The sequence below is a fragment of the Lissotriton helveticus genome, chromosome 9 (assembly GCF_964261635.1).
Source record: "Lissotriton helveticus chromosome 9, aLisHel1.1, whole genome shotgun sequence".
Lineage (NCBI taxonomy): Eukaryota > Metazoa > Chordata > Amphibia > Caudata > Salamandridae > Lissotriton > Lissotriton helveticus.
Window position 1 is genome coordinate 1,282,458,119 of NC_136070.1, and position 21,331 is coordinate 1,282,479,449.

A 21,331-nucleotide genomic window follows, 5' to 3' on the forward strand; every position below is an offset into this window, starting at 1 on the left:
CATATGAATACTCTTGAAGGCTTGCAGCTAGTCTAGCAGAACCTCTCCCTCCTCCACCCAAAGACAATATTTTTAAAAGTGGCTTGTGATCGGTGCACATCGTAAAATTAGCTCCCCACAGGTATGCACGAAAATATTCAGTCGGCCAGGCGGCAGCTAACACCTCTTTTTCTATAACTGAGTAATTCCTCTCAGCTTGCGTAAGGGTACGTGATACGAAAAGCAACAGGTTTTTCTTTCTTACCATGCATTTGGGAGCACCACACCTTGCACTACCATCAACTGTCAAAGTGGAACTCAATTTGTTGTCAAACAAAGACAAAATTCCAGCATCACAAACTTCCAACTTTATCTTGTCAAAATTTGCACTCCGCTTCTTCTCCCACACAAACTTCTCACCTATGCACAGAAGATCTCTCAGGCTCTCAGTTTTATGAGCAAATGTATCGACAAATTTAGAATAGAGTTCAATGAGCCCTAGAAACAATCTCAATTGATCCTTGTCTGATTAAGCAGGAGCCAACCTTATGGAATCTACTAAAGAGCGCTTGGGTTTGACCTCACCATTGGATATGGAATAACCTAGGTATTCTATCTGTTCGTTCAAAAAGGTACACTTCTCCTTATTAGGTATTAAGCCAAATTCCCCCAATCTCCTCAAAAACATTCTCAATGTTAAATTGTGCTGTTCCACCATCTCTCCCATGATCAAAATGTCATCCTGGAAGTATACAACATTTTCCACACCCTCCGAGACTCTAGTCTTCATTCTTTGGAATACACTTGCTGCTGACGCTAAGCCGAACGGCATACAAGTGAACTGGTAAGTACCTTCAGAGGTGATAAATGCTGTCAAAGTCTTTGAGTCTTTGTGCAATCTGATTTGATGGTAAGCACTCCTCAAATCTAATTTGGAGAAGTACTTACCACCCTTGTCCAAGATCAACAACCCATTAATATTTGGGAGAAGAAACATGTCTGTGATTATTTCTTGGTTAAGAGCTCTGGGATCTACACATAATCTCAAGAGGCATTCAGTTTTTTGGGTAATGATCACTGGAGATATCCATTGCGAGGCTTCTACAGGCTCAATTACGCCCTCTTTCAACATGTCTTTCAGTAACCTCTTCACACCCTCCCTCACAGAAAGTGGTACTTGCTGAGCAATACCCCTCGGTGGTCACTCTGAGGAAATAGTGGGGCCTTTTTTGGGGAGCCACAAGGTCCACCCACAGGTTTTCTTCTCAACAATGTCCCCCTTAAAGCAAAGGTATAAGAGCCAGAGTCCCCCGATAATTATCTGCAAACAGTACTAAGACTGGCAATGGCTGTTCGGGTTACCCAAAATAAAAAAGAAGAAACTGAAGAAGGCTGACATTGTGCTCTGTGATGAAGAAATGAAATCAGAAGACAAGTACAAAGTCTCACATTCTGTACGCAGAGTCAGTAGGAGGAACCGCTAGACTAGGTATGAGTTCGAATGAAAACTAAACAGGCAAGGACCTTGGATTCTGTATGATATTTATTTTATTTTATGGGATGGGTTGTGGACCAGGATCTAGAGGACATTGAAGCGCCTTCCACGTGGTAACCAGGGTACAGGATGCTGGACAGAGACCATTGATGGAACATCTAAACTGGCAAAGTCATAAGCCGAGAAACTTGTCTCTGGAGATATAATGAGGAGGTAACTGGGGCGGGTGTTCAAGTGGGAACCAAAAAGTGTCTTTACCTGAATGAATGTAGGTGAGGAAGCTTGAAGATCAGTGCTGAGGAAGGTAAGGCAGTCAGGGCGAGAGGCTCTAACCCCAAGGTGGCTGTGCCTGAGATCAGAAGGGACCAGCCGCAGAGTGGTCACCAGGAGATGTTTGGCTGAGACGAGGAAAGAGCAGGGACTGGTGGAATGTAGAGAGAAGGGGCGAGGGTTCCAGGGAGGAGAGAACGGAGCTTACGACTGAAATGAGGAAAGAAGGAAGAGCGTACGTCTGTGCGGTGGGCGGATCTGGGGTCCAGAGAAGATTGAAGGGTTTGAGATCAGGTACACTACCAAGAAGGAGAGGAGTAGGGTCTGGTGGGCTTCCAGTGAGGAGAAGCTGAGGGTCCTTACTGGTGGTCCATAGGGGCTTCTCCTTAAAGGAGGGGTCTTCAGTTTCTTTCAAGAGTAGTTCTGAGCATCTCTTCAAAAATATGTGCCCGCTTCTCCAGTCATTGTGGAGTGCGTAAAACAGTACTCCAGTAACACTACTTCAGGTAGTACCGAATGCAGTTCAACATCCTACGGCACTCAACCTTTCCTATGTTTTCTGAACGGAGCCGTGTGCCTCGGGGTCGGAAATCTCCGCCCTGTAAGTAAAGGATTTAGTAAATGTGGAAGAGACAAAGGAAAGCGATGGGGAAATGGGGAATAATTACAACTAAATGGGTGTTATTAAGGGAATTTAGGGAGAGGTTTGGGGAAGGCTACACTACTACACCCCCCCCCCCCCCCACAGAAGAGTAAAGTTATTCCAATACACTGTTTTGGTGCTAGTACAGCCCGGAACAATGACAAGTGAGGCTTACACCTACCCCAGCCCAGCTTAAGAGTAAGTTAAGAACCACACACAGCCAACCACTGCAACACACTCCCATAGAAAGTAATGAAGGCAGGCTAGAACATTAACACCCCACAGAAAATAATGTAGAAACGATTTATTTATTCCTAAAACATTGTGTACATAGTTACTAAAACACTAAAGGTTAAAGTGAAGCTGTGTTTACCATTGCAAAAAAGACCAGCACGTATGTTTAAAAAAAACTCTGACATTTACTTTAAAAAAACACTATTAAAGTGCAATCCCGGTTAACAAATGTTAACACGTTGAGTTAATAAAGTTCATTTAGGAGGTGGTATGTTATAGCTTTTTCAGTATATAGGCTTAGGTTACTATTATTTGTTTCAAATGATTTTGTTTTTCATTTTACATTAAATAATCTTCTTTTGTTTCTAATTAGAACTAAACTTCATTAAATGTGCATACATTTTTGAATGGCAAAATCTATGGCCCAGAGGTGGCGATCACCAAAAGAAGTTGAAAGTTACCAATAGCCACTTTCCACTCGTAAATTCAGTCACAGGAGTCTCCACCCTTCTCATCGGAGGGTGTGGGAACTCTTTAAACTACGTAAGTAAGTAAGTTTAGGATTTTGTCTTAAGTTAGTTCTGTGAATCGGGCCCTACACATGCAAATTTACCTCTACCTATCGGGCCCTATGTACTGATTTCTTTACTTTAGTGCAGATTAAAAACTCTAGAATGTAGTTACTGGCCTCGGGCGACCAGCATTCCTGAAGTGTCGGCTTCTGTCAGCCCTCCTGACCGCTGTCGGCTCCCTAACGCGGGCCGCCAATTTCACGGTTTCCATGACGTTACATCTGACACTGTGTCATTATTAACAGATAATTCATTTTGGAGTGATTAATGCAGGTTCCCTACTTTTTACATTTGTATTTTTGAAACATGTTCAGATTATTTTTTTTAAGTTTTCCAGTGCAAATATTTGTTCTGATTATTATATTATTTTATTTTGTGATATAATTTTCCACATCTTTTAAAGAATTAATGTCAAACCACTGAACATATTTTTTTTAACTTTTAGTCTTGATGTTTTTGTAGCCTTAACCCCTTCACATTAATACTTAATACTTTCTGATGTGTTTGTCTTTTGTTGTTTTCCAGGTTTTTGTCTCAATATTGTCTTTTTATTGATTATGATGTGTAAACCTAAGAAAGAGCTCTGTTGTCCCGGAATACACTCCATTTCTGTGCGTTAGCATCGTGGGCCAGGAGTTAGTTCTTAGCAATGAGACGGACCCACCCCGGATTCCCCTGTACGTCAGTACTGTCGTTATGTACCGCGTGTGTCCCTAAAGTGTGTCCAGGGTATGGACTGTCCAGGTGGGATTCTATGCATGCAGGGGAGTCCATGAAAGTCCCTCCCCTCGGTCCCCCTCCACCAAACCCCCACTGTCTGCTCCCTGAACACTGGACTACAGTAGGAAATTTAGCATCTAGAATCTAAAGTCACTTTTCTCCCATTCTCCAAAATGCCATACACTGTAACTGTGATTAAAAGGTTTTCCAGACTTGCGTTCCAATCCACAGTGCGATGCTCTCACACCATCGCCTGCGGGCATTAACAATCCCACCTACTTCTACAGTACATGTCTTACCACGTGTACGGGTTCTGGATGGCTCGCGCCATACGCTTATGATATGAAGTAAGGGTTGGCGTAGCTGGCGAGGGTGGGCGTAGCTGGCGAGGGTGGGCGTAGCTGGCAGAGTACTATTACGTGCAATTCGCTCCGTCAGACTCCCAATTAATAAAACAGAAACCTCATATACTTTTGGTGAAATAACAAATATCTCTGTCTTTGCATGCTAAAATGCATATAGTCATTTCACAAGAGTGAAAATGAAGATTTATCAAGCAGTGAGAGAGGTGATGATTTTGATCCTCCCAGACCTAGGGAGGGAACCAGGCAGATGCCTTGAAAACAAAGAACACATCTTGCTGAATGGTACTGAATACTATAATATTCACTTCCCACTGCTGATCTCGCCCCATAATGCTTTGCAGGGCCTTTGGTTGGGATTGTATTTTTGCCCATAATAACTGTGCTTGGGGTGGTCCTAAGAGGATGAGACCACCACTGAACCGTTCAGCAGGATATGCTCTTTGTGTTCAAGGCATCTGATTGGTCCTCCCCTAGGTTAGGGGGGGGGGGGGGGGGCAAAATCATCACCTCTCTCATTGATTGATATTTTTCAGTTTCAAAGTTCACTTTTGTGAATTGGTTATTTGCTTTTTAGTATGTAAAGTTGCTTTATCAAAGCATACGTGGGCGCAGTTTAGTAGCTGTCTGGAGTTTATTGCCCAGGGTTAATATGAACGCATATTTGGTTGGAGTAAGCGCCTGGTGTAATACTGACTCTGCCCCAGCCCTGCTGGCCTGTCCAGCAGTGTCTCACTCCCACTAAAGCCCAGCGGTGCTTTTACTGAGGCTGAGGCTCCTGTGGCGTCAGCGCCGAGCGTCACCAGGGTATCTGGGTTGGAAGCTTAATGTTGCCTTATAATTGATGATTAAAATCAAACCATGACCCAGCGCCTTTCTCGTCCTTCTAGGCACCCGTCGGCGCACGCCTTCTATGACCCCGCGGACTTCCTGGGGGTGCTTCCGGCGGACATAGACCGCGACGAGCTGGAGTTAGAGGTGAGGACGGGTCCGACCTGAACCCTCATTATTGTGTGGGAAAGAATCTCTGGGGGTGAAACCCCTGCATTGCTCTGTGTCTGACCCTTTCAGGTTAAATGTGAATTATGGACCGTGCAGGTAACGCTCTAATGCACCATATACTCTTAAGGGAGGAGATTAGACTGATTCACACGGGGAACCGGGCACTTTAAGGACACATTAAGCACATTACGTGCAACCTCGGTTGATTTCCCGCGTCGCGCTGCACTCGGATCTTAAAGCGCCCACTGAGTGTAGCTCCGCAGCCACAGCAAAGGTTTTGTGTTCTTGTGTGTTCTGAAAATGTACTACATTGCATAGGTGTTATGCCAAATCGTTTATACAATGATAGTTCATTAAAAGACCCTTTAAAGCGAGAGTACAAGTGAAGGAGCAGTGTGCAAAGATTGCTTGTTGGGTCTAAAGGAAAGTAAGATTTGCAGTGAAGATTTTGTAAAACAAGCCTGCAGGCTAATGAGCTTGGCCTTCTGACCTCGCGTGGGCCTGAGTCGGGTTGAGGGATGTAGCGCAGTGGGTCTATACACCTGCTCCAGAGATCTGTGCGAAGGGTTCCAGACTCAGAGTGATAAGTGTCTTTGATGTTGGCTCAGCCCTTCATTCTTCTTAAGTCAGTAAACTGAATTTCTTCACACTAATAGAAGATCTGTAAAATAATTTCTGACTCATCTTGAAAATGCAAAGGGAATCGTTTGGCACTATTATGAGTGACAAAGCAACGTGTAGAGTAGGGGAGAAGCACACAGCTGAGAGAGAGGAACACTGGGGGTGGCGGAAGAAGGGAGACAAATACACGAGGGAGACGACAGCTGGAAAACACATGCACTCTTGTGGAGGGTTCAAACACAAAAAAAGTAACACCTGAAAAGTGAGCAGTGGAAGTCTACATGTAATGTGTCCATGCTCCAAGGGAGGGACAAACTGAAGCAAAGGAAAACAAGCATTGAAAATGCAATAGGTCTCGCAATAGAAGAGTTTGACATTTTTCGTTTTGCAAATGGATGAGTGGCGTTGCGTGGATGAGTGGCGTTGCGTGGATGAGTGGCGTTGCGTGTGTGAGTGGCGTTGCGTGTGTGAGTGGCGTTGCGTGTGTGAGTGGCGTTGCGTGTGTGAGTGGCGTTGCGTGGATGAGTGGGGTTGGAATGCAATAGGTCTCGCATTAGAAAAGTTGTAGTTATTGGTCTTGTAAATGACATAATTTATTTATTTTTTCGTTGTTAAAATTGCTAAATTGATGGCTTTGTCATTTACAATGCCAATAGTTATAACTTTAGCGAATGTGACACCTATAGCATTTGGAATGCAACATGTTTTGTATTTACGTGACTTATATGGCAGCTCTGGTCATTATGCTACATCTCTAGATAGTTTTATCTTTCGCAAATGTGACACCTATTGTAACACAATATGTGTTGTGAGGGTGAGTGAGGGTGAGGGGTTGAGGGTGAGGGGTTGAGGGTCAGTGAGGGTGAGGGTGAGTGAGGGTGAGGGGTTGAGGGTGAGGGGTTGAGGGTGAGTGAGGGTGAGGTGTTGAGGGTGAGTGAGGGTGAGGGGTTGAGGGTGAGTGAGGGTGAGGGTGAGTGTGGGTGAGGGTGAGTGAGGGTGAGGGTGAGTGAGGGTGAGTGAGGGTGAGGGGTTGAGGGTGAGTGAGGGTGAGGGTGAGTGAGGGTGAGTGAGGGTGAGTGAGGGTGAGGGGTTGAGGGTGAGTGAGGGTGAGTGAGGGTGAGTGAGGGTGAGTGAGGGTGAGGGGTTGAGGGTGAGTGAGGGTGAGGGGTTGAGGGTGAGTGAGGGTGAGGGTGAGGGGTTGAGGGTGAGGGTGGGTGAGGGTGGGTGAGGGTGGGAGAGGGTGAGGGGTTGAGGGTGAGTGAGGGTGAGGGTGAGTGAGGGTGAGTGAGGGTGAGTGAGGGTGAGGGGTTGAGGGTGAGTGAGGGTGAGTGAGGGTGAGTGAGAGTGAGGGTGAGGGGTTGAGGGTGAGTGAGGGTGAGTGAGGGTGAGGGGTTGAGGGTGAGTGAGGGTGAGTGAGGGTGAGGGTGAGTGAGGGTGAGGGGTTGAGGGTGAGTGAGGGTGAGGGTGAGGGTGAGTGAGGGTGAGGCTGAGGGGTTGAGGGTATGTGAGGGTGAGTGAGAGTGAGGGTGAGTGAGGGGTTGAGGGTGAATGGTTGAGGGTGAGTGAGGGTGAGGGTGAGGTGTTGAGGGTGAGTGAGGGTGAGGGGTTGAGAGTGAGTGAGGGTGAGGCGTTGAGGGTGAGTGAGGGTGAGGGTGAGTGTGGGTGAGGGTGAGTGAGGGTGAGTGAGGGTGAGTGAGGGTGAGTGAGGGTGAGTGAGGGTGAGGGGTTGAGGGTGAGTGAGGGTGAGGTGTTGAGGCTGAGTGAGGGTGAGGGTGATTGAGGGTAAGGGGTTGAGGCTGAGTGAGGGTGAGGGTGAGGGTGAGGGGTTGAGGGTGAGTGAGGGTGAGGTGTTGAGGGTGAGTGAGGGTGAGGGTGAGTGTGGGTGAGGGTGAGTGAGGGTGAGGGTGAGTGAGGGTGAGTGAGGGTGAGTGAGGGTGAGTGAGGGTGAGTGAGGGTGAGTGAGGGTGAGTGAGTGTGAGTGAGGGTGAGTCAGGGTGAGTCAGGGTAAGGGGTTGAGGGTGGTTGAGGGGTTGAGGGTGAGTGAGGGTGAGGGGTTGAGGGTGAGAGGGTGAAGGTGAGGGTGAGTGAGGGTGAGGGTGAGGGGTTTGAGGGTGAGTGAGGGTGAGGGTGAATGATGGTGAGGGGTTGAGGGTGAGTGAGGGTGAGTGAGGGTGAGGGTGATTGAGGGCGAGTGAGGGTGAGGGGTTGAGGGTGAGTGAGGGTGAATGAGGGTGAGTGAGAGTGAGGGTGAGTGAGGTGTTGAGGGTGAGGGGTTGAGGGTGAGTGAGGGGGAGGCTGAGGGGATGAGGGTGAGTGAGGGTGAGGAGTTGAGGGAGGGTGAGGGTGAGTGAGGGTGAGGGTGAGTGAGGGTGAGGGGTTGAGGGTGAGTGAGGGTGAGTGAGGGTGAGGGTGAGTGAGGGTGAGGGTGAGGGGTTGAGGGTGAGTGAGGGTGAGGGTGATTGAGGGTGAGGGGTTGAGGGTGAGGGGTTGAGGGTGAGGGTGAGTGAGGATGAGGGTGATTGAGGGCGAGTGAGGGTGAGGGTGAGGTGTTGAGGGTGAGTGAGGGTGACTGAGGGTGAGTGAGAGTGAGGGTGAGTGAGGTGTTGAGGGTGAGGGGTTGAGGGTGAGTGAGGGGGAGGCTGAGGGGATGAGGGTGAGTGAGGGTGAGGGTGAGTGAGGGTGAGGGGTTGAGGGTGAGTGAGGCTGAGGGTGAGTGAGGGTGAGTGAGGGTGAGTGAGGGTGAGGGTGAGTGAGGGTGAGGGTGATTGAGGGTGAGTGAGGGTGAGGGTGGGTGAGGGTGAGTGAGGGTGAGTGAGGGTGAGGGTGAGTGAGGGTGAGTGAGGGTGAGTGAGGGTGAGTGAGGGTTAGGGGTTGAGGGTGAGTGAGGGTGAGGGTGATTGAGGGTGAGTGAGGGTGAGGGTGAGTGAGGGTGAGGGTGAGTGAGGGTGAGTGAGGGCGAGGGTGAGTGAGGGTGAGTGAGGGTGAGTGAGGGTGAGGGGTTGAGGGTGAGTGAGGGTGAGTGAGAGTGAGGGTGAGTTAGGGGTTGAGGGTGAACTGTTGAGGGTGAGTGAGGGTGAGGGTGAGGGTGAGGTGTTGAGGGTGAGTGAGTGTGAGGGGTTGAGGGTGAGTGAGAGTGAGGGTGAGTGAGGGGTTGAGGGTGAACGGTTGAGGGTGAGTGAGGGTGAGGGTGAGGTGTTGAGGTTGAGTGAGGGGTTGAGAGTGAGTGAGGGTGAGGCGTTGAGGGTGAGTGAGGGTGAGGGTGAGTGTGGGTGAGGGTGAGTGAGGGTGAGTGAGGGTGAGTGAGGGTGAGTGAGGGTGAGGGTGAGTGAGGGTGAGTGAGGGTGAGTGAGGGTGAGGGTGAGTGAGGGTGAGTGAGGGTGAGGGGTTGAGGGTGAGTGAGGGTGAGGGGTTGAGGGTGAGTGAGGGTGAGGGGTTGAGGGTGAGGGGTTGAGGCTGAGTGAGGGTGAGGGTGATTGAGGGTAAGGGGTAGAGGGTGAGTGAGGGTGAGGGTGAGGGGTTGAGGGTGAGTGAGGGTGAGGTGTTGAGGGTGAGTGAGGGTGTGGGTGAGGGTGAGTGTGGGTGAGGGTGAGTGAGGGTGAGTGAGGGTGAGTGAGGGTGAGTGAGTGTGAGTGAGGGTGGGGGTGAGTGAGGGTGAGTGAGTGTGAGTGAGGGTGATTGAGGGTGAGGGGTTGAGGGTGGTTGAGGGGTTGAGGGTGAGTGAGGGTGAGGGGTTGAGGGTGAGAGGGTGAAGGTGAGGGTGAGTGAGGGTGAGGGTGAGGGGTTGAGTGTGAGTGAGGGTGAGGGTGATTGAGGGTGAGGGGTTGAGGGTGAGTGAGGGTGAGGGTGAGTGAGGGTGAGGGTGATTGAGGGTGAGTGAGGGTGAGGGGTTGAGGGTGAGTGAGGGTGACTGAGGGTGAGTGAGAGTGAGGGTGAGTGATGTGTTGAGGGTGAGGGGTTGAGGGTGAGTGAGGGGGAGGCTGAGGGGTTGAGGGTGAGTGAGGGTGAGGGGTTGAGGGAGGGTGAGGGTGAGTGAGGGTGATGGTGAGTGATGGTGAGGGGTTGAGGGTGAGTGAGGGTGAGGGTGAGTGAGGGTGAGTGAGGGTGAATGAGGGTGAGTGAGGGTGAGGGTGAGTGAGGGTGAGTGAGGGTGAGTGAGGGTGAGGGTGATTGAGGGTGAGTGAGGGTGAGGGTGAGTGAGGGTGAGGGTGATTGAGGGTGAGTGAGGGGGAGTGAGGGTGATGTGTTGAGGGTGATTGAGTGTGATTGAGGGTGAGGGGTTGAGGGTGAGGGGTTGAGGTTGAATATTTTTTTTTTTATTTAAATGTCGGACGCAAAGCGCCACCTTAACGCTACCTACATTTAACAGGTTAGCGTTCTAGTTTTTTTTTATTTTTCCTACCGTTACGTCTTTTTTTTGATTGACATTTTTTTTAGCCAATCGGAGCGCTACGTTTTTGACGTCGCGTTCCGATTTGCATACGTAATCGGTCGAATTCTCCAGAACATGGAGAATAGCGGGATGCGGAAGGCGTGTTCCTGTTCGTGTGCTGTTGGTGCGTCGTATGATAGGTAAGAGATTTCCTCTAAGTGTTTTTTTAATCTAATTTAAAGTAGTATTGATAGTATGCATAAATTAGTTAATAATTATGAGTGTATTTAATAAAATAGTGACATATTTTGTTAGCGATTGTAATTATTTTAGTTATTTATTTAATTTATATGTAAGTAAGTGTTTTTATTTACTACCTATAGTATGTTTAAGTTAACGAATGAATAGGAGTGTATTTTTAATAATGTTGACATTGTATTTTTTTGTTTGTAATATTTCGAAATGAATATTATGTAATGTAATTAAAGTCTTGTTTTTATTCTTCGATATGTAATGTATGTATTTTCTTAAAGTGTTATGTAATGTATTATTAGCAGTTGTTTGTTATTTGACGTACAAGAGCTGTTCTTTGAGTTTCTAAGTACTCTTTTCGCCATGAATATTGTACACTTAAAAAGTATTAATTGTATTACGCGTTGTTTTGTGAATCTAAGAGACATATGTAATGTTTATTGATGATGTTAGCGCTGAATCCAAGTTGCGTAATATGTTTTTTATATTTGATGTAATTCCGTGTGATGAACTGCTATTGTTATATGCGTACGGCTTTTTGTGTAACTCTTGACAATTGTGTTTAATCCGTCCCATTTCCCGGATGAATAGTGCTTGTTTATTACGCCAGTTAAAAATAGGCTGTTTCACTTTTGTGTTTGTACATCCTCGTCCTCGCTTCCTGACAGATATTTCTTCGTTCTTTTGTTGGTGTTATTTTGTCCGAATAATTTTTGTTTGGTGACCTGAAGCCTGATAAACATCATTGCATGCTGTAGCTCACATTTGGGAAGTAGATTTTGTGTGTAACGTATCTGATGCACGACTCCGTTGCCCCCCTTTGTTTGTGCAAAAATTTGTTTTTGTCTCAGAAAATGGCATAAAACTTATCTATCTGTTAAATGCACAATCATTTCTTTGAATAGGGTGGAATAGGAGGCTATTTTTTGAGTCTTTACTTATATTGTGTTTTGTTTAGTTTTATTTGATTGTTTATTTGGCTGGTGCATTAGGATGGCGTATTTTTCCTTTGGTTTTTATTTTCTAGGATGTCTTTCTGTTGCGTATCTTGAGGGTGTATTTGTAGGGTGAATTAGGCTGTTAGTTTATTAGGGTGAATTAGGACTCCGGATTTCTATCTTGGAGTTAGAGTGTGGATTAGGATAGTTTATTTCTACTCTTCCTTTTGTTGTTGTATGTGTGTGTGTGTGTGTGTGTGTGTGTGAGGGTGAGTGAGGTTGTGTGAAGCTGAGGGTGTGTGACGGTGTGTGAGGGAAGCTTGCACTGCTGCTGTCGGTGCTGTACCTGTTCCATTTGTAAGGGAAGCTTGCACTGCTGCCGCCTGTGCTGTACCTGATCTATGTGTGATGGAAGCTTGCACTGGTGCTGCCTGTGCTGTACCTGCTCCGTGTGTGAGGGAAGCTTGCACTGCTGCTGTCGGTGCTGTACCTGTTCCATGTGTAAGGGAAGCTTGCACTGCTGTTGCCTGTGCTGTACCTGCTCCGTGTTTGAGGGAAGCTTGCATTGCTGTTGCCTGTGCTGTACCTGCTCCGTGTGTGATGGAATCTTGCACTGTTGCTGCCTGTGCTGTACCTGCTCTGTGTGTGAGGGAAGCTTGCACTGTTGCTGCCTGTGCTGTACCTGCTCCGTGTGTGATGGAAGCTTGCATTGCTGTTGCCTGTGCTGTACCTGCTCCGTGTGTGATGGAAGCTTGCACTGTTGCTGCCTGTGCTGTACCTGCTCCGTGTTTGAGGGAAGCTTGCATTGCTGTTGCGTGGATGAGTGGCGTTGCGTGGATGAGTGGCGTGTGTGAGTGGCGTTGCGTGTGTGAGTGGCGTTGCGTGTGTGAGTGGCGTTGCGTATGTGAGTGGCGTAGCGTGTGTGAGTGGCGTTGCGTGTGTGAGTGGCGTTGCGTGTGTGAGTGGCGTTGCATATGTGAGTGGCGTAGCATGTGTGAGTGGCGTTGCGTGTGTGAGTGGCGTTGCATGTGTGAGTGGCGTTGCGTGTGTGAGTGGCGTTGCGTGTGTGAGTGGCGTTGCGTGGATGAGTGGGGTTGGAATGCAATAAGTATCGCATTAGAAAAGTTGTAGTTATTGTTCTTGTAAATGACATAATTTATTTATTTTTGCGATGTTAAAATTGCTATATTGATGGCTTTGTCATTTACAATGCCAATAGTTATAACGTTTGCAAATGTGACACCTATAGCATTTGGAATGCAACATGTTTAGTATTTACGTGACTTATATGGCAGCTCTGGTCGTTATGCTACATCTCTAGATAGTTTTATCTTCCACAAATGTGACAGCTATTGTAACACAATATGTGTTGTGAGGGTGAGTGAGGGTGAGGGGTTGAGGGTGAGGTGTTGAGGGTGAGGGGTTGAGGGTGAGTGAGGGTGAGGGTGAGTGAGGGTGAGGGGTTGAGGGTGAGGCGTTGAGGGTGAGTGAGGGTGAGGCTGAGGTGTTGAGGGTGAGTGAGGGTGAGGAGTTGAGGGTGAGTGAGGGTGAGTGAGTGTGAGGTGTTGAGGGTGAGTGAGGGTGAGGGTGAGTGAGGGTGAGGGGTTGAGGGTGAGTGAGGGTGAGGGTGAGGGTGAGTGAGGGTGAGGCTGAGGGGTTGAGGGTAAGTGAGGGTGAGTGAGAGTGAGGGTGAGTGAGGGGTTGAGGGTGAACGGTTGAGGGTGAGTGAGGGTGAGGGTGAGGTGTTGAGGGTGAGTGAGGGTGAGGGGTTGAGAGTGAGTGAGGGTGAGGCGTTGAGGGTGAGTGAGGGTGAGGGTGAGTGTGGGTGAGTGTGAGTGAGGGTGAGTGAGGGTGAGTGAGGGTGAGGGTGAGTGAGGGTGAGTGAGGGTGAGTGAGGGTGAGGGGTTGAGGGTGAGTGAGGGTGAGGGGTTAAGGGTGAGTGAGGGTGAGGGGTTGAGGGTGAGTGAGGGTGAGGTGTTGAGGCTGAGTGAGGGTGAGGGTGATTGAGGGTAAGGGGTTGAGGCTGAGTGAGGGTGAGGGTGAGGGGTTGAGGGTGAGTGAGGGTGAGGTGTTGAGGGTGAGTGAGGGTGAGTGTGGGTGAGGGTGAGTGAGGGTGAGGGTGAGTGAGGGTGAGTGAGGGTGAGTGAGGGTGAGTGAGGGTGGGGGTGAGTGAGGGTGAGTGAGTGTGAGTGAGGGTGAGTGAGGGTGAGGGGTTGAGGGTGGTTGAGGGGTTGAGGGTGAGTGAGGGTGAGGGGTTGAGGGTGAGAGGGTGAAGGTGAGGGTGAGTGAGGGTGAGGGTGAGGGGTTGAGGGTGAGTGAGGGTGAGGGTGATTGATGGTGAGGGGTTGAGGGTGAGTGAGGGTGAGGGTGAATGAGGGTGAGGGTGATTGAGGGCGAGTGAGGGTGAGGGTGAGGGGTTGAGGGTGAGTGAGGGTGACTGAGGGTGAGTGAGAGTGAGGGTGAGTGAGGTGTTGAGGGTGAGGGGTTGAGGGTGAGTGAGGGGGAGGCTGAGGGGATGAGGGTGAGTGAGGGTGAGGAGTTGAGGGAGGGTGAGGGTGAGTGAGGGTGAGGGTGAGTGAGGGTGAGGGGTTGAGGGTGAGTGAGAGTGAGGGTGAGTGAGGGTGAGTGAGGGTGAGTGAGGGTGAGGGTGAGTGAGGGTGAGGGTGAGGGGGTGAGGGTGAGTGAGGGTGAGGGTGATTGAGGGTGAGGGGTTGAGGGTGAGTGAGGGTGAGGGTGAGTGAGGATGAGGGTGATTGAGGGCGAGTGAGGGTGAGGGTGAGGTGTTGAGGGTGAGTGAGGGTGACTGAGGGTGAGTGAGAGTGAGGGTGAGTGAGGTGTTGAGGGTGAGGGGTTGAGGGTGAGTGAGGGGTTGAGGGTGAACTGTTGAGGGTGAGTGAGGTGTTGAGGGTGAGTGAGTGTGAGGGGTTGAGGGTGAGTGAGGGTGAGGGTGAGTGAGGGTGAGGGGTTGAGGGTGAGTGAGTGTGAGGGTGAGGGTGAGTGAGGGTGAGGCTGAGGGGTTGAGGGTGAGTGAGGGTGAGTGAGAGTGAGTGTGAGTGAGGGGTTGAGGGTGAACGGTTGAGGGTGAGTGAGAGTGAGGGTGAGGTGTTGAGGTTGAGTGAGGGTGAGGGGTTGAGAGTGAGTGAGGGTGAGGCGTTGAGGGTGAGTGAGGGTGAGGGTGAGTGTGGGTGAGGGTGAGTGAGGGTGAGTGAGGGTGAGTGAGGGTGAGGGTGAGTGAGGGTGAGTGAGGGTGAGGGGTTGAGGGTGAGTGAGGGTGAGGGGTTGAGGGTGAGTGAGGGTGAGGGGTTGAGGGTGAGTGAGGGTGAGGGGTTGAGGCTGAGTGAGGGTGAGGGTGATTGAGGGTAAGGGGTTGAGGGTGAGTGAGGGTGAGGGTGAGTGGTTGAGGGTGAGTGAGGGTGAGGTGTTGAGGGTGAGTGAGGGTGTGGGTGAGGGTGAGTGTGGGTGAGGGTGAGTGAGGGTGAGGGTGAGTGAGGGTGAGTGAGGGTGAGTGAGTGTGAGTGAGGGTGGGGGTGAGTGAGGGTGAGTGAGTGTGAGTGAGGGTGAGTGAGGGTGAGGGGTTGAGGGTGGTTGAGGGGTTGAGGGTGAGTGAGGGTGAGGGGTTGAGGGTGAGAGGGTGAAGGTGAGGGTGAGTGAGGGTGAGGGTGAGGGGTTGAGTGTGAGTGAGGGTGATTGAGGGTGAGGGGTTGAGGGTGAGTGAGGGTGAGGGTGAGTGAGGGTGAGGGTGATTGAGGGTGAGTGAGGGTGAGGGTGAGGGGTTGAGGGTGAGTGAGGGTGACTGAGGGTGAGTGAGAGTGAGGGTGAGTGATGTGTTGAGGGTGAGGGTTGAGGGTGAGTGAGGGGGAGGCTGAGGGGTTGAGGGAGGGTGAGGGTGAGTGAGGGTGAGGGTGAGTGAGGGTGAGGGGTTGAGGGTGAGTGAGGGTGAGGGTGAGTGAGGGTGAGTGAGGGTGAATGAGGGTGAGTGAGGGTGAGGGTGAGTGAGGGTGAGTGAGGGTGAGTGAGGGTGAGGGTGATTGAGGGTGAGTGAGGGTGAGGGTGAGTGAGGGTGACGGTGAGTCAAGGTGATTGAGGGTGAGTGAGGGGAGTGAGGGGGAGTGAGGGTGATGTGTTGAGGGTGATTGAGTGTGATTGAGGGTGAGGGGTTGAGGGTGAGGGGTTGAGGTTGAATTTTTTTTTTTTTATTTAAATGTCGGACGCAAAGCGCCACCTTAACGCTACCTACATTTAACAGGTTAGCGTTCTAGTTTTTTTTAATTTTTCCTACCGTTACGTCTTTTTTTGATTGACATTTTTTTTAGCCAATCGGAGCGCTACGTTTTTGACGTCGCGTTCCGATTTGCATACGTAATCGGTCGAATTCTCCAGAACATGGAGAATAGCGGGATGCGGAAGGCGTGTTCCTGTTCGTGTGCTGTTGGTGCGTCGTATGATAGGTAAGAGATTTCCTCTAAGTGTTTTTTTCATCTAATTTAAAGTAGTATTGATAGTATGCATAAATTAGTTAATAATTATGAGTGTATTTAATAAAATAGTGACATATTTTGTTAGCGATTGTAATTATTTTAGTTATTTATTTAATTTATATGTAAGTAAGTGTTTTTATTTACTACCTATAGTATGTTTAAGTTAACGAATGAATAGGAGTGTATTTTTAATAATGTTGACATTGTATTTTTTTGTTTGTAATATTTCGAAATGAATATTATGTAATGTAATTAAAGTCTTGTTTTTATTCTTCGATATGTAATGTATTTATTTTCTTAAACTGTTATGTAATGTATTATTAGCAGTTGTTTGTTATTTGACGTACAAGAGCTGTTCTTTGAGTTTCTAAGTACTCTTTTCGCCATGAATATTGTACACTTAAAAAGTATTAATTGTATTACGCGTTGTTTTGTGAATCTAAGAGACATATGTAATGTTTATTGATGATGTTAGCGCTGAATCCAAGTTGCGTAATATGTTTTTTATATTTGATGTAATTCCGTGTGATGAACTGCTATTGTTATATGCGTACGGCTTTTTGTGTAACTCTTGACAATTGTGTTTAATCCGTCCCATTTCCCGGATGAGTAGTGCTTGTTTATTACGCCAGTTAAAAATAGGCTGTTTCACTTTTGTGTTTGTACATCCTCGTCCTCGCTTCCTGACAGATATTTCTTCGTTCTTTTGTTGGTGTTATTTTGTCCGAATAATTTTTGTTTGGTGACCTGAAGCCTGATAAACATCATTGCATGCTGTAGCTCACATTTGGGAAGTAGATTTTGTGTGTAACGTATCTGATGCACGACTCCGTTGCCCCCCTTTGTTTTTAATTGCGTGCAAAAATTTGTTTTTGTCTCAGAAAATGGCATAAAACGTATCTATCTGTTAAATGCACAATCATTTCTTTGAATAGGGTGGAATAGGAGGCTATTTTTTGAGTCTTTACTTATATTGTGTTTTGTTTAGTTTTATTTGATTGTTTATTTGGCTGGTGCATTAGGATGGCGTATTTTTCCTTTGGTTTTTATTTTCTAGGATGTCTTTCTGTTGCGTATCTTGAGGGTGTATTTGTAGGGTGAATTAGGCTGTTAATTTATTAGGGTGAATTAGGACTCCGAATTTCTATCTTGGAGTTAGAGTGTGGATTAGGATAGTTTATTTCTATTCTTCCTTTTGTTGTTGTATGTGTGTGTGTGTGTGTGTGTGTGTGTGTGAGGGTGAGTGAGGTTGTGTGAAGCTGAGGGTGTGTGACGGTGTGTGAGGGAAGCTTGCACTGCTGCTGTCGGTGCTGTACCTGTTCCATGTGTAAGGGAAGCTTGCACTGCTGCCGCCTGTGCTGTACCTGATCTATGTGTGAGGGAAGCTTGCACTGGTGCTGCCTGTACTGTACCTGCTCCGTGTGTGAGGGAAGCTTGCACTGCTGCTGTCGGTGCTGTACCTGTTCCATGTGTAAGGGAAGCTTGCACTGCTGTTGCCTGTGCTGTACCTGCTCCGTGTTTGAGGGAAGCTTGCATTGCTGTTGCCTGTGCTGTACCTGCTCCGTGTGTGATGGAAGCTTGCACTGTTGCTGCCTGTGCTGTACCTGCTCTGTGTGTGAGGGAAGCTTGCACTGTTGCTGCCTGTGCTGTACCTGCTCTGTGTGTGAGGGAAGCTTGCACTGTTGCTGCCTGTGCTGTACCTGCTCCGTGTTTGAGGGAAGCTTGCATTGCTGTTGCCTGTGCTGTACCTGCTCCGTGTGTGATGGAATCTTGCACTGTTGCTGCCTGTGCTGTACCTGCTCTGTGTGTGAGGGAAGCTTGCACTGTTGCTGCCTGTGCTGTACCTGCTCCGTGTGTGATGGAAGCTTGCATTGCTGTTGCCTGTGCTGTACCTGCTCCGTGTGTGATGGAAGCTTGCACTGTTGCTGCCTGTGCTGTACCTGCTCCGTGTTTGAGGGAAGCTTGCATTGCTGTTGCCTGTGCTGTACCTGCTCCGTGTGTGATGGAAGCTTGCACTGTTGCTGCCTGTGCTGTACCTGCGCTGTGTGTGAGGGAAGCTTGCACTGTTGCTGCCTGTGCTGTACCTGCTCCGTGTTTGAGGGAAGCTTGCATTGCTGTTGCCTGTGCTGTACCTGCTCCGTGTGTGATGGAAGCTTGCACTGTTGATGCCTGTGCTGTACCTGCTCTGTGTGTGAGGGAAGCTTGCACTGTTGCTGCCTGTCCCTCACCAAGATTTGTGTAAGTAAATGGAGATGGAGGGAGAGAGTTGGAAGAGAGAGTGAAAGAGGCAGAAACGTGGAGAGTAAAAGAAAGAGCGAAGGAATCTGTAAGCTGAGAGATGTGGCATAACAGAAGGATTGGTAGTGCGGGCACTGCTGCTTGGGGTATCTGCGAGATTTGTGTAAGTAAATGGAGAGGGGGGAGAGAGTTGGAAGAGAGAGTGAAAGAGGCAGAAACGTTGAGAGGAAAAGAAAGAGCGAAGGGATCTGTAAGCTGCGAGATGTGGCATAACAGAACGCTCTGTATTGTGGGCACTGCTGCTCGGGGTATCACCAAGATTTGTGTAAGTAAATGGAGATGGAGGGAGAGAGTTGGAAGAGAGAGTGAAAGAGGCAGAAACGTGGAGAGGAATAGAAAGAGAGAAGGGATCTGTAAGCTGCGAGATGTGGCATAACAGAACGCTCGGTATTGTGGGCACTGCTGCTCGGGGTATCACCAAGATTTGTGTAAGTAAATGGAGATGGAGGGAGAGAGTTGGAAGAGAGAGTGAAAGAGGCAGAAACGTGGAGAGGAATAGAAAGAGAGAAGGGATCTGTAACCTGAGAGATGTGGCATAACAGAACGCTCGCTAGTGCGGGCACTGCTGCTCGGGGTATCGGCTAGATTTGTGTAAGTAATTGGAGAGGGAGGGAGAGAGTTGGAAGAGAGTGAAATTTGCAGAAACGTGGAGAGGAATAGAAAGAGAGAAGGGATCTGTAAGCTGCGAGATGTGGCATAACAGAACGCTTGGTATTGCGGGCACTGCTGCTTGGGGTATCTGCGGGAGGGTAGGCCCTATCACGTAGTTGGGTCATTCACATCACTACACGGAGTTTTGTTTTCTTTAGCACAATTTTTTGATCCCCTTTACTTTTACGGTTGGCAACTGCTGATGATGATACAGTGGGGAGTCAAGCGAGTACCAGTTTGACAAATCCTCCATGGTGGTTGCTCCCGTGAGGCGTTGCCAATACCCCTCCCCCTTTTTTCACTAGAAAAGGGTTGAGGGACGGTGAAGTACAGCACCAGGGATTAATGGGCACACACACATATGGCTTTAGGAATGTATAGTTCAAAGTAAATGTGACAATAGACACTGAAACTAGTAGTAGGAGCTAACACATCCACTACTAGGCTTATCTCAATTTATAGAAAGAAAGGGATAGTTCACCTTGCAATAAGGTCAGGCACATTGTTCAGAGCTGCCTGTGCTGTACCTGCTCCGTGTGTGAGGGAAGCTTGCACTGCTGCTGTCGGTGCTGTACCTGTTCCATGTGTAAGGGAAGCTTGCACTGCTGTTGCCTGTGCTGTACCTGCTCCGTGTGTGATGGAAGCTTGCACTGTTGCTGCCTGTGCTGTACCTGCTCCGTGTGTGAGGGAAGCTTGCACTGTAGCTGCCTGTGCTGTACCTGCTCTGTGTGTGAGGGAAGCTTGCACTGCTGCCGCCTGTGCTGTACCTGATCTATGTGTGAGGGAAGCTTGCACTGCTGCTGCCTGTGCTGTACCTGCTCCGTGTGTGAGGGAAGCTTGCACTGCTGCTGTCGGTGCTGTACCTGTTCCATGTGTAAGGGAAGCTTGCACTGCTGTTGCCTGTGCTGTACCTGCTCCGTGTGTGATGGAAGCTTGCACTGTTGCTGCCTGTGCTGTACCTGCTCTGTGTGTGAGGGAAGCTTGCACTGTTGCTGCCTGTGCTGTACCTGCTCTGTGTGTGAGGGAAGCTTGCACTGTTGCTGCCTGTGCTGTACCTGCTCTGTGTGTGAGGGAAGCTTGCACTGCTGTTGCCTGTGCTGTACCTGCTCCGTGTTTGAGGGAAGCTTGCATTGCTGTTGCCTGTGCTGTACCTGCTCCGTGTGTGATGGAAGCTTGCACTGTTGCTGCCTGTGCTGTACCTGCTCTGTGTGTGAGGGAAGCTTGCACTGTTGCTGCCTGTGCTGTACCTGCTCTGTGTGTGAGGGAAGCTTGCACTGTTGCTGCCTGTGCTGTACCTGCTCTGTGTGTGAGGGAAGCTTGCACTGTTGCTGCCTGTGCTGTACCTGCTCCGTGTGTGAGGGAAGCTTGCACTGTTGCTGCCTGTGCTGTACCTGCTCTGTGTGTAAGGGAAGCTTGCCCTGTTGCTGCCTGTGCTGTACCTGCTCTGTGTGTGAGGGAACATTGCACTCCTGCTGCCTGTGCTGTACCTGCTCTGTGTGTGAGGGAAGCTTGCACTGTTGCTGCCTGTGCTGTACCTGCTCTGTGTGTGAGGGAAGCTTGCACTGTTGCTGCCTGTGCTGTACCTGCTCTGTGTGTGAGGGAAGCTTGCACTGTTGCTGCCTGTGCTGTACCTGCTCTGTGTGTAAGGGAAGCTTGCACTGTTGCTGCCTGTGCTGTACCTGCTCTGTGTGTGAGGGAAGCTTGCACTGTTGCTGCCTGTGCTGTACCTGCTCCGTGTGTGAGGGAAGCTTGCACTGTAGCTGCCTGTGCTGTACCTGCTCTGTGTGTGAGGGAAGCTTGCACTGCTGCCGCCTGTGCTGTACCTGATCTATGTGTGAGGGAAGCTTGCACTGCTGCTGCCTGTGCTGTACCTGCTCCGTGTGTGAGGGAAGCTTGCACTGCTGCTGTCGGTGCTGTACCTGTTCCATGTGTAAGGGAAGCTTGCACTCCTGTTGCCTGTGCTGTACCTGCGCTGTGTGTGAGGGAAGCTTGCACTGTTGCTGCCTGTGCTGTACCTGCTCCGTGTTTGAGGGAAGCTTGCATTGCTGTTGCCTGTGCTGTACCTGCTCCGTGTGTGATGGAAGCTTGCACTGTTGCTGCCTGTGCTGTACCTGCTCTGTGTGTGAGGGAAGCTTGCACTGTTGCTGCCTGTCCCTCACCAAGATTTGTGTAAGTAAATGGAGATGGAGGGAGAGAGTTGGAAGAGAGAGTGAAAGAGGCAGAAACGTGGAGAGTAAAAGAAAGAGCGAAGGAATCTGTAAGCTGAGAGATGTGGCATAACAGAAGGCTTGGTAGTGCGGGCACTGCTGCTTGGGGTATCTGCGAGATTTGTGTAAGTAAATGGAGAGGGGGGAGAGAGTTGGAAGAGAGAGTGAAAGAGGCAGAAACGTTGAGAGGAAAAGAAAGAGAGAAGGGATCTGTAAGCTGAAAGATGTGGCATAACAGAA

General features: G+C 49.3%; 1 protein-coding gene across 2 annotated transcripts in view; it reads left to right on the top strand.

Annotated features, from left to right (window-relative positions):
* Positions 1 to 21,331, top strand: part of PDZRN3 (PDZ domain containing ring finger 3) — a 605,156-nt gene that overhangs the window by 526,080 nt on the left and 57,745 nt on the right. For both annotated transcript variants that reach the window (XM_078661873.1, XM_078661874.1), the window contains one exon: positions 5,166 to 5,253. In XM_078661873.1, the coding sequence (XP_078517999.1) occupies positions 5,166 to 5,253 (88 nt within the window). The remainder of the gene's footprint in view (positions 1 to 5,165; positions 5,254 to 21,331) is intronic.